This window comes from Talpa europaea (genome assembly GCF_964194135.1).
Source record: "Talpa europaea genome assembly, chromosome: 3".
NCBI classification, from domain to species: Eukaryota; Metazoa; Chordata; class Mammalia; order Eulipotyphla; family Talpidae; genus Talpa; species Talpa europaea.
The window spans coordinates 103821549-103836257 of NC_140069.1; the positions used below are offsets into that span (position 1 = coordinate 103821549).

Genomic DNA, 14709 nt, shown 5'->3' on the forward strand with positions numbered 1-14709 from the left:
TGGTGTCCCCAGAATTCCGAGGAGACACAGGTGAAGGAAGCTTCGAGGAGGCGATGTCAGGTGTCTGACTGAAGGCAGGAATTCACATTAAAAGTTAAAGAGCAGGGCCTCCCCGGTGGGTTGCGAAACTGCGCGCGGCCTCTGCGGCGCCGGTTCGATCCCTGGCTGCTCCCCGGCCACCGGAGGAGGGTCCCACATGGCGTGCAGACCTCTCCTGCCGCCCGCTGCTCCCCTCAGCAGTGTACTTCGGTCCTTCTGCCTGCTCTGCTCCCCGCTCTGGCTCTGGTGAATTCTCTCACCCTCCCGTGCTTCTGACTGTACCCAGTGCATGTATAAACAAAACAAACAAACAAACCAGCAAACAAATAAATAAAAAGCATGCCTCTATAAAAAAAAAAAAAAAAAAAAAAAAGTTAAAGAGCAGTGTGTGCGGCAACTGGTGCCTGTGGGTAATATCAGGGGAAATTATTCTTTTCACTGACGTTGAAAAATGCTAACAACCTACCTGATGTCATAGAACTACTGGGGGACATATTCTTAATCTCAAAAGCCTAAATTCTTTTTTTTACTGCACACCACTCTTTCTCTACGAAATAATAGGTAACATCGATTGACTCCTTGCTATAGGCTCAGGTCTGTGTTATGCTGAGTCATGTTCTTTTATCTTTATTTTAAAGCCAAGGAAACTAACATTCAGAAAGTTACATAACTTGGTAAAGCTCTCAGAGCAAACAAAAGACAGAGTAGAGATTTAATTGGAGGTTTTCTAACCCCAAAGTGCCAGTTCTAAACCACCAACTACACAGCTTAGCCTGGGGAAAAACAAACTGAGTTGATAACACAGGTAAATTTACCTGTGGACTAGCTCTATTATGGATTATGCATATTCACAAATTTATTTATTGGATATGATGTGTAGGGAGGAGTTGTTTTTTAAAGCTGTTGCTGGGGCCTCCCTGATGGCGCAGGGGTTAAAGTCTCAGCATTATCAAGCTATCAGCAGCCACAGCAGCATGAGTTCAATCCCCGGCCAGGGAGATAGCCCACATGGCACAGCAGACCTCTCCTATCTGGCCCGCTGATCCCCTCAGCAGTGTATTTCAGTAGATCCTCCTGTCCTGCTCCCCACTCTGTCTCTGGTGAATCCTCTCACCCCCACACGTCTGGCCTACACCCTAGTTCTTGTGTGCTTAAATAGATACATCTTTAAAAAAAAGAAAAAAGTAATTGTTTAAAAAGCTGTTGCCGCTACCATCAGGAAGCACACTGAAGAGTCTGAGTTCTACTACTCACTTTACAAGATAATCAGGACTAACAGGCACCAAGCATGGGGGAAATCTGTTTTCAAAGGAATCCAGAATTCTGGAGAAGAAAAAGATGACTCACATACAAGAAAGTCCTTTAAAAGCATCTTTTTATTTGCTGTAAGAATATAATCTGGCATTTCTATACAATCCAACATGCAAAAAACATGGTTGGCATTTTACAAGCAGTGCAGACTCTCCATGTCTGTACATTTGCTCAAGTAAAATATTAGCAAAGGGTGAAAAATAACATCTTGGGATAAAAGAACACAGAGGGAGCCGTTTCCCCCCAGGATCATGGCTTCTAAGTGAAGATGCACAGTCAAGAGAGTATAGCGGCCCTCACAGTCCACACCGAGGTGAAGGAACTAAGAAATAGGTGAGGGAGTCCGTGTACGGACTGAGTCACTGGGCAGCAGGGAGGTCCCACTCCATGGGCGGTTTCTTTGGGGGCCTACCTAGCTCCTCACAACAGGCGTCTGTATAAAAACAGACAGGAAATAATCTAACTCAGGTGGAGCGGTCACTACCAGCCTGCAGAAGGGCCACAGCTCAGGCACTAGCGGGGTGCTAAGAATTACAATGCTGCCCTAACAAAAGTCACAGTGATTTTTCTTTTTGTATAGTAATTACGTTTCCCTGAAATACCATCGTAAAGCACACTGTAAATAAATTGCTCGCTAGCATGATGGGCACTAAAATCTGGAGCTGTCTCAACTCATGTAACTGTGGTTTACTGGAAATGAAGTGTGGAGAATGAGAGCAGGCGAGGACACTAATCCCTTTACCACCAGACTCCAAAGGCCATGGCATCGACCTTCCAGGGGTGTCTTAGAGAGTTTGTCTGGATGGAGAATGCTTCTGGCTGCATCTGCGGTGCACCTACACTCTCCAGCCAGTCTCAGCAGCTACGATCTGAACCTACATTAGCCTTCATCGGTCTTACAATAGGCAGAGTGAGTATTATGAATCCACTTTCTAGTTAAGCAAACGGAAGCTTTTAAAGATGATGCTGTTTGACCGAGGACCTGCATCTAGTTAAAGTAGGGACAGGGATGGGAAATCAGACCGGCCTGATGACAAACCTCAAGTTTTTCCACTGCATCTGACCATTTCTGAAGGGACAAGAATTTTACTGGCCTTGCACTTTTTCCTACCATTCCTGTGATTTTAGTCCTAGGGTAAAAAAAAAATATTTTATTTTATTTTTAAACAGTATTTGCTTCCCCCCACTCCCTCAGATTGAGTCCCTGTAGTATATCCTTCCCAAAGGCATCTGTGCACTAGGGTAAATATTTTATGGAAAGATACACAGGGCTGAAAATGTCACCATGGAGTGCTGGGTTTTCAACTTACATTCTCCCAATAGTTGGGAGAGCAACCCACCTCAGCAATGTGGGAAGATGGTCTGAAATTTAACTTAAAGGCATCTCCAACCTTATGAAGGAAAATCTGCAAATAGGGAATTCCAGTTAGGTTCATGGACATCTCTTGGCATGAATCTCAAACCTGGAATCCCTGAGGCATGGGCATCCCTCGATTTTTAGCATTTTCTAATGTGAGAGAAAGTAAGGGATTAGAAGAAGTAAAGTCAAAATGCATTTCCTGAAATCACCCATAACTTTAAAGGTATCACAAGGGTATTGGGCTTGAGGCACCCAATGAGAACCAAAACCCAGGACTTTGCTTTGAATTTGGATCTGCTTCATGAAGCTTGTGTTTGGAAATCTCTATGAACACAACAATTCATCTGTCTCTTCCCTCTACGACTGCAATATTCAGAAGGACAACTATTGTTTTGAATGGGCTTACTTCAAAAGTTACACATTTACTTGAATTTTAACTACTAGATTTAAAATTGGAAAAGACGTTTTTGAAATTTATTTCTTAAATACTTAAGTATGATGATCACCGGACCAATATTTTTATTGGGGCAAGTCAACTTCCAAAGATGAAAAAACTGTCACTGGAGGTATTTGTACTTTTTCTGAACAGGTAGCATTATTCTAATTTTAGTCCAATTTAGATTTTAAAAAATTCATACCAAAAAAAGCCTCATGGGACTACCCTCTAAGTGATTTTGCTGCTGGAGTTTACGTTGACCACAAGTCCAGCAACTAAAAAGTGTGTAACATGACAAAGGGGAAATCACACGTGGCCTTCACTTGTCCTCTCGGAGTCACCATGACAGTGCCAGCCCCTAAAGCTTCCAGGGTCTTGGGGGCGTTGCCCACAGTGGCTGGTGAGTGCTGAGAGGTGGGTGGGTAGGTGGGCCTCGCCATCACTCCCACTCTTGCCCCGGACCTATTTTCTGTTCCAGTTATGTGAGATGTTCTGAATCTTTTTCATTTTGATCCTCTGATCCAGCATCTTGTACCTCGCAGGATGCTCATCAGTTTTCTTTGGGATCGAAGGTGCATAGGAGCTAGATGCGTAAGCAGGGCGTTTAAAGTGACGCAGAGGAGGCTTGATGACTGGAGGCCATGAAAAGGAAGACAGACAACCATTAGCCTCACCAACGACATGGCACACCCCTAGATCTGTCTGTTTGCTTTAAAACCAGGAAATAAACAGGGTTGGATTCTCACTGGGAATCTTACTGCAGAGAGATGAACAAGCACACCAGCACCTTGGTCATTCACTTAATAGAAAAATTCCTAGAGACAGACAGACAGTGATGACCCCAGAATATAAAGCTTCTCTCACAGTGAATGGATGACATGAAGGAAATGAGAGGGACAATGGGGTCACTTCGGGAACAGAAAGGCAAACCAAGTTGAGTAGAGCATATCATTAATCAGCATTTAGGGGCATATGCAAGCTTTCAGGCTGCAGAGTGGAACACAATCCTGAAGTGTTACTAAAAAGGTCATTAAGAAATTATTTGCAAAAACACATTTATAAAAAGGCATTATTGCTAAAATATAAAAAGGGCCCTTGAATTCAATAAAAGAAAACAACCCTGTTTAAAGACAAGCAAAAGATCTGAACAGACTCCTCACCAAAGAAGGTATACATAAGGCCAAAGAGCATAAGACAGGTGCTTGACAAATTTTGGCATCAGGGAACCACAAATTAAAACAGCAATGATATATATGACACACCTATTAGAAGACATAAAATCCAAAAATAAACTCGATGATACTAACTGCTGGTGAGGATACAGAGCAACAGGACCTCTCATTCTTGTTGATGGGAAGGTACAATGTTGCAGTAGCTTGGAAGACAGTTTGAAATATCTTAGGAAGTTACACATAGTCTTGCAATGGAACTCCTAGGTATTTACCCACCTGATTTGAAAACTGAGGTCCACATAAAAACCTGCACATGAATTTTTATAGAAGTTTATTCACAACCATCTCAAACTGGAAGCAACCCAGATGTCCTTCAATAATAAGAGGATAAACAATTTGCAGAACATCCATACAACAAAATATTAGTCAGAGATAAAAAGAAATCAGTGGTAAAGTCAGACAAAGACACAGATGGATCTTAAATACATATTGCTAAATGAAAAAAACAATCTGAAAAAGTTTTATACTTATGATGCCATGTGATATTCTTGACGAGGCTAAAGAATAGAGATGATAAAAAGATCAAGATCAAGAGTTCAGAGGGAGGAGGATTGGTAAATAGGTAAGCACATGGGATTTTTAGAGCAGTAAAACTAAGTACTATGGTACCCAGCAGTCAACACATAATTCTATTCACTTGTTGAAAGCCAGAGAGAATTGCAGCACGAGGAATGGATATTAACATATACAAATTAAAAAAAAATAATTTAGGTGGGGGATGCATGGAATGAATGCAGAACAAAACAAAAATAATCTCACTGCATTGTAAATGTAGAGACAACCTCACTAAAGACAGTGGGCCAGAATGAAGCTCACCAAAGCAACTCTGTGCTGAGTGGATTCTGTTAGACTGAAGGCCAAAGAAACAGGGCATAAAGATTGCATGCTCCTCGCTGGAGCTGTTTCCCAGGGGCACACAGTCGAAAGATCCCAACACTCTAACATGGGTACTGGAAACGACTGTGTAAGTGGGCAGTGGATGGTGAAAGCCAGGCTTCTCACTGTTGGAGTAGGAGAGAAGCAACAAGAGGAGGCAAGAATGGTCCACGTGGTAATGGATTAGAGTTGGAGGTATCAGTATGAATACATGTTTAACTAAATAAAGATTCATATGATCACACATAGAAATACACACAGACACACATTTCCTTGCTCCATCAGCTGAGAGAACCCATATCATATGATGAGGCCTAGAGGAGCAATGAGCATTCCTAGTGCTCACCAACCATTTTCCAATAAAAGGACTCCTTGTAGAAACAGCTGACCCTAGAACTAGGAAACAAAATAAACAAAATGAACATGGAGCATCTCTGAAATTAAGAAAGAGCTAAAATAAACAAACAAACAAAACCCACTGTGGAAAGACAAAGGAGGCCTCAAATGAAATAATTCCCCCATGGTCGAAGTTGGAACTATTTGAGCAACAGAATAAATATGGCAGTATTCAATTATAACCCAAAGTGTAAGATTAATATATGTAAGTCCATAACAATATAAATAATTAAGAGAGAACAGATGAATTGCTTAAGCAGAAGAATTACAAGTAATTTATCTAGATGCTCCTACCTAAGGAGGAGGAGACTTTAGTGTGGGGAATTCAGGGAACAAAAGCACAGCTTTACAGTGGAGAAATCTACTATAAACACCACTTCAGCCAGCAGAGATCAAGGTCTCCTTCCACAGCAATGCCGTGTCTTTGTATTATGTGATGAAAACGGACATTATCTGATAAAAATAGCACTTTATACCCAAAGCTTCTCCCCAAGAAACATAACCCCCTTCTAATGAGGAAAAACTACAAGACAAATCCCAATTGAGGGACATATGACAAAATAGCTGATCAGTATTTCTCAAAGTTATTAAGGTCACCAAACACAAGGGATGTCTGAGGACCTGACAGTCGAGGAGCTTAAGCAGACAGGATGACTAAATGTGATGGAGTCTCCTGGGCAGGATCCTGGACAGGAAAAAGACCCTGGGTGACAACTAAGGAAATCCAAATAAGCTATGGATTTTAGGTAATGATGAAAGGGCATCAGCTAAGCTGTACATCTATAATTAGAAGAAGGTAAAGTACTAATTGGTTCTTCCTGCCTCTATTGCTCTCTGTTCACACCACACATGGTCCTGCTGAAACAGTGTTTAGTTGATGAGACAATGTAAAAGTGAACTAAACTAAAAACAGTTAAATGATAATCACAAATAGATGGGAATATAATAATTAGGTAAACTGTGAGGACAGGAGCAGATGCTAAGATACTGCCTCAACCCATACTCTGTTTTCACTTAAAGGGACCACAAAGGCAAGTGACACACAATAGCCAGCTTGTGGGCAAAGATGGGGGCAGGGTTCACAGATCTATTAAGTCATTGAGGTTAGTTACCCTTATAAAAACCCAGCTTTGCAAATCTCTTCCAATAACAGGAAAATGCATGGTGTTTATGATCAAGCAAAAATTAGAAGCAAATAAACAATGACAGGAAATTGGTTAAATTCTTGTACATTCTTAAGACACTACTGTGACACTGTGGGAAATGATAAATATACCCATTAATAAAAAGAGCAGTTTAAGTAATACTGTTAAATGAAATAAAAACATAACTGACATAATCAAATACTTGAAAAATATATGAATAGGGAAAACATTTAAATCATAGCAGTGTTTATCTCTGAGGAACACAAACGTGGCTATTTTATTTCATTTTGGTTGTTTACACATTCTAATTTTTCTGTGATCAGGTTTCAGCAATATAACTTTTGTAAAAGAAACATACTACTAAAAAATCCTTCTATAGAATCACATATCAGAGCTAGCTTACAAACTCATAAAGAATAGAAAGTCAGTAAAACTGAGTTTATTATGGGCTTAAGTACTAGACAGCTCAGAAAGGTCCTAGCTCAGTAGAGACATTTCACAACCTACCGATGAGTAACTCATTCTTTGACTTCTTTGTGCAACTAGTGTGTCCTATTGATATAGTAGTGAACAAGTCAAACAGAAATCCCTGCCGTCCTGAGGTTTCCATTCTAGTAACACCCTCTGAAATTGTCTGTTGCCTACAAAAGAAAACCATCTTCAAGTATAATAAACAATGCTGTTACCACAAGTTCCAGAATATACCCACATCACTTGGTCTTTTGAGTTAACCTAACACGTTGTAAAACTTTTTCAGCAAATGGCCCTGCAGTGACATAATACATACGCAGAAGAAAAGATTTGTTTTTTAAGATCTCAGAGTGCTTAATTCTGTTTCTTAGGGCAAACAAGGAATCGGGGTGCAAAACACTCTAGGAACAGATATAAAAACAGTCCTGACAGTCTGGAGAATGGGGTAGAGCCAGGACAGGGTTTCAGAGTAGAAGCTGATTGTTGCAAATGTCTGGGCTAGTTGATTTACTGCTTTTCGCGTCACCGTGCCTCTCTGTAGTCATTCTATTTTCACTGCTCAGCATGAACCAAGTCAAAGTATTATTGAATTTCCCACTTCTCAGCATGAAGATACATTTTACCATTTGCTGGAATTCTGATTGTCAGAACAAAAACTCTCCCTGCCACTGGAGTCGCTGCAAATAGAGTTGAACCCACTGATAGGGATCAGCTCCCCACTGAGATTGTGGAATTACATAAAGGCCCTTTGTCACCCACACTCAAAATATGGGAAAAAGAAAAATTCATACAGTGCTGTTTGGTATGCATTGATTGCCTTTCCCTTCTACAAGAGCGCGCGATTTGAAGGCAGGGCAAACAGCAGGTGTGAGGAGGGTACCATCTTGAATTTAATAGGGGTCTTTCTTCTGGGGTCCTGGCATGGCCTCCTGAGGAGTCTTTCTGGCTACTCCTAAGATATTGGAAGGGAGTCTGATCTTTCCCTTTTCAATCACTGGGCACTTCCTGGAGCTGAGCCCAAGCAGCAGGTTACAATCCTCTCCCCCTGGGGAAGACCAAACTGGGAACTGGGTCTCCTCCCCTCGGTAAGCTTGATGATCAGCAAGTCAGACTCTTTTTCTCTTGGGGTCACATTCAAAGAGCCTGCTGTCATCTCTTAGAGCAATTTACTTAAAGAAAAAGATCTAATTAGCTAATGAATATTTGACAAAGGCGCATGTCTCTGCACAGAGTCTGAACTTGGGAAAGTCATTATCTAGATTACTTACAAATGTGCTTAGGAAAAGGAAAGTTCAAGACAAAAATGGACAGACACATCATTATCCTTTATTTTGCCATTACATGCAATGTAGTTTTTAGTAAAAGCAATGCACTTCAGGAGTTTTAATCCTCAATTGCTTAATCTCATCTTTTTTTATAAATACCACAAGGCAGGTGTCTGATTTCCTTCCTTTCCTCTGACATCGCCAGTCTATCTTTTATTGTCTCACTCTCTTTCTCTCTCAGGCCATTTGTTTGAGAGTTACTTATGTTTTTGGTGTGAAAGATAATTACATTGAATTATTGCTCTTCCAAAAATTGAGTTAGACTTAATTCATATATAAAGTTAATATAACCGTTAAATGAATTCCAGTGTTGAAATATAAATGAGGATTTTTTTTAAGCTCCTTGTTTAAAATTACTCATATTAGTCCAGTTTCTGTAAGTACCTTCAATAGAGTTACCTATGGAGTGTTGCTGGGGACGGGGGATGGGCTCCTCAATTAAAGTTAAATTAGTATCTTCATGGCAGGACTGCTCAGGGACCCTAAAATGGCAACAAATATGATGAATCCATACAGACATTCAATGGCATGTAGCTTTTCTCAATTTCCTTAGGCTAAGGAACCCCTTCACCAGAAGCTTCACACAGCGTCAGCGAAAGCACTATCAGAAATGGTAGGTTAATGCATCACCATATCTTGCCGCAGTCCATCCATCACATCGTAAATCCTAATTCAGTATGCCATGCTGTTTCACACTGAGTGAGGGCAGACCTGTGAGAATAGTCACTAGTCCACATCTAATCCCGGCCTAGCTTAATGCCGGGGAGTTAAACATCAATCCGCCTTAGATTCTGTCTGTTATTTCAAGTTCAGGGAGGCCTCCTGGAACACTGGGCCACACAGCCCAGCCTCACCCGGTGCATTTCTGAATTTCACTAACAAAGAAGCCTCCACAGGCAGCACTGGGTCTGCTCTAGGCTCCTGAATTAATTCTAATACCAGCACTTTTCAAGAAATGTGGAAGGCATTTTCAAAGACAATGCCTTTCAAAGACAATGCCACAGCACCTTTCTATTTATAGACATTTTCTGTCAGTATTTACACACACATACACAAATACACTAAAATAGCAAGGTAAGAATTATCATTTATTATCTCTTACATGTTATTTTATATAAAGAACAAATTCTACTCCTATAAATTCCATTCCTAAAATCAGTGTCTACAACCTGTGGTATCTGCTTGAAATATGATGGCGAGTCCTCCTAAGGCACAAAAATCACCTGTGAGCTTTGAACTGCCGGGGTTGGGATGTTAATGTCAGCTCCACTGAGGATGGACAGTATAAAGAGGTAGCCTGTGCTTTTCACTGCAGGATCGGTCTTGGTAAAGTATAATACCTGACACAGATTGTGTACTAGGCACCAGGATAGCAATTTAATATGAAGTAGCCTGTAATCTTCACCACAATCCCATGAGACTATTATCATCCCTTTTTGGGTGAGGTAACTGAGGCCTAAATTGCTTAAGCAACTTGCCAAAGCTCACCCAGCCAGTGCTCAGGATGGGAGCCTGAGTCGGCCTTCACACCCAGGTGGTCTGACCTCATAGCCTTCCTCCCATATTTAAAATGATCTCTGATCACAGTTCAGAGTAAGCTTTAACAATGACCTCAATCAGTTAAAAGAGGTCAACTAAAAATTGTACCTTATTTATAATATCAATATCTTAGTACATATCTGCGTGCTAGTCAGGGTTGTGGGATGTCCCTGTTAGTAGCTGTAACCACACTTCAAAGCAAAAGCAAATCACCAGCCCCTTCTCCCAGTAGGATGTGGGGTAGTGATTCAGGAAGGAACTGCATACCTGCCTAACAGGTCTCTTCAGTAAATAACTTCACTGCTTCTTCCCTCACCTCCACCTCCTACAATGCTACCTGCAATGCTAACAGGTTTTCTGAAAATTAAAGACAATCAATCCTAGGTGAGTCCCCGGACAACATTTTGGGATGACATATTAACTCGGTGGTTTTCACCTCTGGCTGCCTATGACAACTACCAGAGGAGCTTTGAAAGATATCAGTGCTCAGGTTGTACCCCAGACCAAGTTAAAGCAATCTGTGGGCATAGGCCGAGACTGTAACAGGGTGGTCCCCAGGAAAGGGGGAGGTTCCAGGTTCCCTGCCCCACCCAAGGAAGGGTGGAGCTGAGCAGGAAGAGGAGAAGCAGCAGAAGAGACTGAGGAAGGAAGGAGGATGGAGCCAGGAGACCTGGAGGAGGCGCATGGAGCCTAGAGACACGTGAAGAAACTGTGCTTGTCTTTGGGTCGTGGACTGGGTGACACAGATGTGGGTGAGACCTGTGGGGAGGTGACAATGGCAGCTTTTCTCTTGATGTTGATTTTGCTCTTTTCCTTCCGGGCTTGTCTGGTTGTTTCTGACCCTTTTCTGTGGGTCCCCACTGGAAGATGCTTTAGACTTGTGGCAGGCTTTGGGGCCTTGCTCTGCGCCGATCCCATATGGATGGAGTTTTACTCACGAGGGGACGGGTAACTTTGGGTGCTTCATTTAGAAACTAGACTCTTTGCCTTTCCTGTATTGTTTCCTAGTTTTATTAAAGTTCCTTCCCATTAAAGTCTCCTATGTTTTGTGTTGATGCGGCGGATGGCAGAACCCATTTAGAATAGGCAGGATTGCGGGGTTTGGGCTGCCCCTCTCCCTGTCCTATAACAAGACCTCAGGAGTTTTTAAAGCTCTTCAGATAACTCCCCTGTGCCGGCATTTGAGGACTACAGTTTTATTCTCTCCAATCTGCTCCTTCCCTGTCTTCTCTAAAGAAAGAGCAGTACTAATATTTTGCACACTCTGTAAAAGCCAATGCTGTTGTTATATTTTGTTAGATGAGACTGTTTTTATGGATTCATCATACTTGTATATATTAATGTAACTTGTGTTCTGCAGGACTATGCCCCTTTTTTCCTCTTAGCCTCTGTATTTTGTCCTTCCAGTTGGATCTACCGCAAAGACATAAGTTCTGAGAAATGAAAATTTCTTCTTATGTTGGAGAAAGTAATGCTGAGCTCTCATTTGTAGACTGTGAGAAAATATAAAAGAAGAGGTAACAATGAGAGTCAACCCATCTTTTCTAAGTAAATCTAACATTTGGAAAAGCAAAGATTAGACCAAAGAGGATGTTCCTGGTATCTGAGTAGTGTAAAGGAAGAGAGCTTTGCAATCAGTGAGAACAGGTTATAAAACCCCTTCCCATCACTCCCAGCTATTCCATCCTGCGCAAAACACTTCACGTGCCTTAGCTTCACTTTTCCCTCCATAACTTGAGCATAATGATATCGTCTGTCTGGCTGTTGGGAGAACTCGGTGAGACTGGGCGTGTAAAGTATGTACCACAGTGTCTGGCATAATAAAGTTTGTCTTTGGTTAATGTAACTTCTATTATTATTACAATGATAGAGAGACCCTGTCATGTGCAACTCTGGTGGGTAAAGTGAGAATTAGACCCTAAATAGAGTTCCAGAGAGATTTCTGGGACAGGCACCCCATTTCTTACAGTACTGATCTGGGGCTGTCCCAGATCAGTAAGAGGCTACCCCACTCTTTCTGCCCTTTTCGGATCATGTGCTTGATATTAGCTTAAATTTCTGAATTTATCTTTGCTCTGGATTCTTTCTACTTCTTTCTAGGACATCTTTTCACATTATTTGTTACTCCAAATCTGCTTTATGACTGATTGTGATCAAGTCAGCCATGCTTGCTGTTTTGGTGTAAATCAATTGCATATTGGAGGCGAGCTCATGAGAACACATAAAATCAGCGCTGACTCCTCTCACTGCCAACATCACTCCATGAGGACTAACTCAGGAAGCACTCACCCCAGTCCCAAGGACAGAAACACACACTTTAAAACTCCAGAAGGTTTTCAAAGCTGGTCTTTTTCTTAGGTAGCAAGTGGAAGATACTCATTGTTTCGCCAGAGAGGGAGACCTGGCCCTAGTTAATTATATAGACTTCTATGAGCTATTTCTAAAATTAAAAATGAAATATAACAACATTACATAAACCCAGATGTTTGCTGTTTGAAGAGCCCAGTAGCAAGCCCTTCACGTTCTGTCCTATTTAAAGTGTTTTCACATCCATTGTCTCATTTGTAACCCCCCTCCTAGTCCTTTTTGGAAGGGAACCAGATTTGGTTCAGTGTCTGCCCCTGTGTGACTTGGGCACATGATTTCAGTTTCCCATTTAAAAAACAGAGATAAGAACACTCACTTCAGAGTGCTGTGGTGAGAATGAAAAGAGGCATGCATGTACAACAGCCGGCTGGCATGAAGCAGGCACCTGTTCAATGCCTTCCCTACTCTATTTCAGGAATTAGCTAGAAGTTTTGCAACTGCCAGCAAAATTCAGTGGCAGCATACTTTCTCAACTAGGCCATTCATTGGTCTCCCAAGACACAAAGGCAATAAAGGTATCCCTTCCTTTTGTAGAAATACAATTTAGCAACATTCATTCACCCAGAAAATTACTCTTAAACCACGCACATTAGCTGAAGTGTTGTCTAAGGTGATGATCTATTCTGAGACTCTTCAAGGTGTATTTTATATTAAAAGTAGAATAATTAAACCCATCATTAACATTTTAAAAGACTCTGAACTCCCTGAGGACTTTACCACAAGAAAATGAAATTGCAAAAATAATCTGATTCCATATTTCACCTCACAGAGCAAGGAGTGCAAGACTGGAGGCTGGCTGGCTGAGGAGCTGCCCTGGATGAGCTGAGCTGACACCCCCTGCACCAAACCACCACCTGGTGTGGGAAGGTGACCTGTCCAGGTCTCCAGAATCATGTATGTTCACAGGGAAAAGATAAACTGGAATTTTGTTGCCTCATCCCAGGCAACATCCGAGTGAAGCTGTTTGCTTTCACTTCACGTGTGGTTCCCAATCCTGGAGGAACATCAGATCACCTGAGAACTTAAAAACTTACTGACCACGAGGCTCTGGGGAAAACATTATCTTAAGGTGTCTGTAGTTCCCCGTGGTCCTGGCATGCAGTAAGGCTCCACCCCACTAGATTAGGTGTGGGGTTTGTTTTGAGATGGGACTAGTTAGCTTATACTGAGGTTCTGAGGGATCCTTAGGTCAGTTGATGAAGTCTATTCATCACGAACAAGAGTCACCTACCCATGGCCACGTGCTAAGCTCCATGACAGGAAGCAAACCCATGAAAATTTAACTTGGGGAGAGGGAGTGTGTTATACGAGAAACCTGGTCTTGGGGTGACACCACAGTTGCGTGACACTACTAGTTGTGTGGTATAGGAAATAATCTTTTCTGGGATTTATGTTTTTTAATTTTTCCTGTAAAATGAGAAAAATAGAAACTGGCTGGCACAGTTGTGGAGATTTTAAGGGGGATATAAACGAGGCATTGTACACATGATACCTTGCAACTTTGCATGGATACATGGACCCCACTATATGTAGCACAGAAGATGAAAGGCCATCACCGGGGTCCTCTGAAAGTTAACTCCCTGTAGATGTTCTTATTATAGGATAGAAAAGTCACATGATTTCCCATACAATTTGATGTTATTACATGAAAGACCTCACCACACAATTAACTTAAAGAATTTATTTGCAAATGTTTGGCAAGGAACATGCCACTCTGATTCACAAAAGACTAATCTGGAAAGTGCATTCGTAAAAAAAAAAAAAAAATGCATAGAAATATTTTTCATTCAGCTACCTGAGGGAACCACTATGCTGAAACCAAGGGCCGGTCCAAGCAAAGCAAAACCATCTAGGCCCGTTCTAAACAATGCATGTGAATATGGGGCCTCCTCAGAGACTGTGGGCAATACCTAGCGAGGAGTGCAAGGAGCCAGGAAACCCTGGATGAGACTTGCAGCTTAGCCAACCAACCAGGATGGAAAGGGCTCCAGTCCCTGAATTCTCATCATGATACATTTAGGAAAATGACAAGTACACTCTTGAATCTCATGACACGACACATCTTGTAACACTGAGCCACACTACTTCTTTGTACCCTGCCCCATAATTAGTCGTGGCTATGTAAAATTCATGAGGACAGGGACAAGGTGTTATGCACACTTGCATCCCTAGAATTTAATCACAGTACCGATAACAGTTGGTGCTAAGAAAT

General features: G+C 41.7%; 1 protein-coding gene across 4 annotated transcripts in view; it reads right to left on the reverse strand.

Annotated features, from left to right (window-relative positions):
• Positions 1 to 3608: 3608 nt before the first annotated feature.
• The window catches only part of PDE1C (phosphodiesterase 1C), a gene marked incomplete at both ends in the record, with an annotated part of 491455 nt that continues 480354 nt past the window's right edge, over positions 3609 to 14709 (reverse strand). For all 4 annotated transcript variants that reach the window (XM_084229771.1, XM_084229773.1, XM_084229772.1 and 1 more), the window contains one exon: positions 3609 to 3778. In XM_084229771.1, coding sequence (XP_084085897.1) covers positions 3609 to 3778 — 170 coding nt within the window. The remainder of the gene's footprint in view (positions 3779 to 14709) is intronic.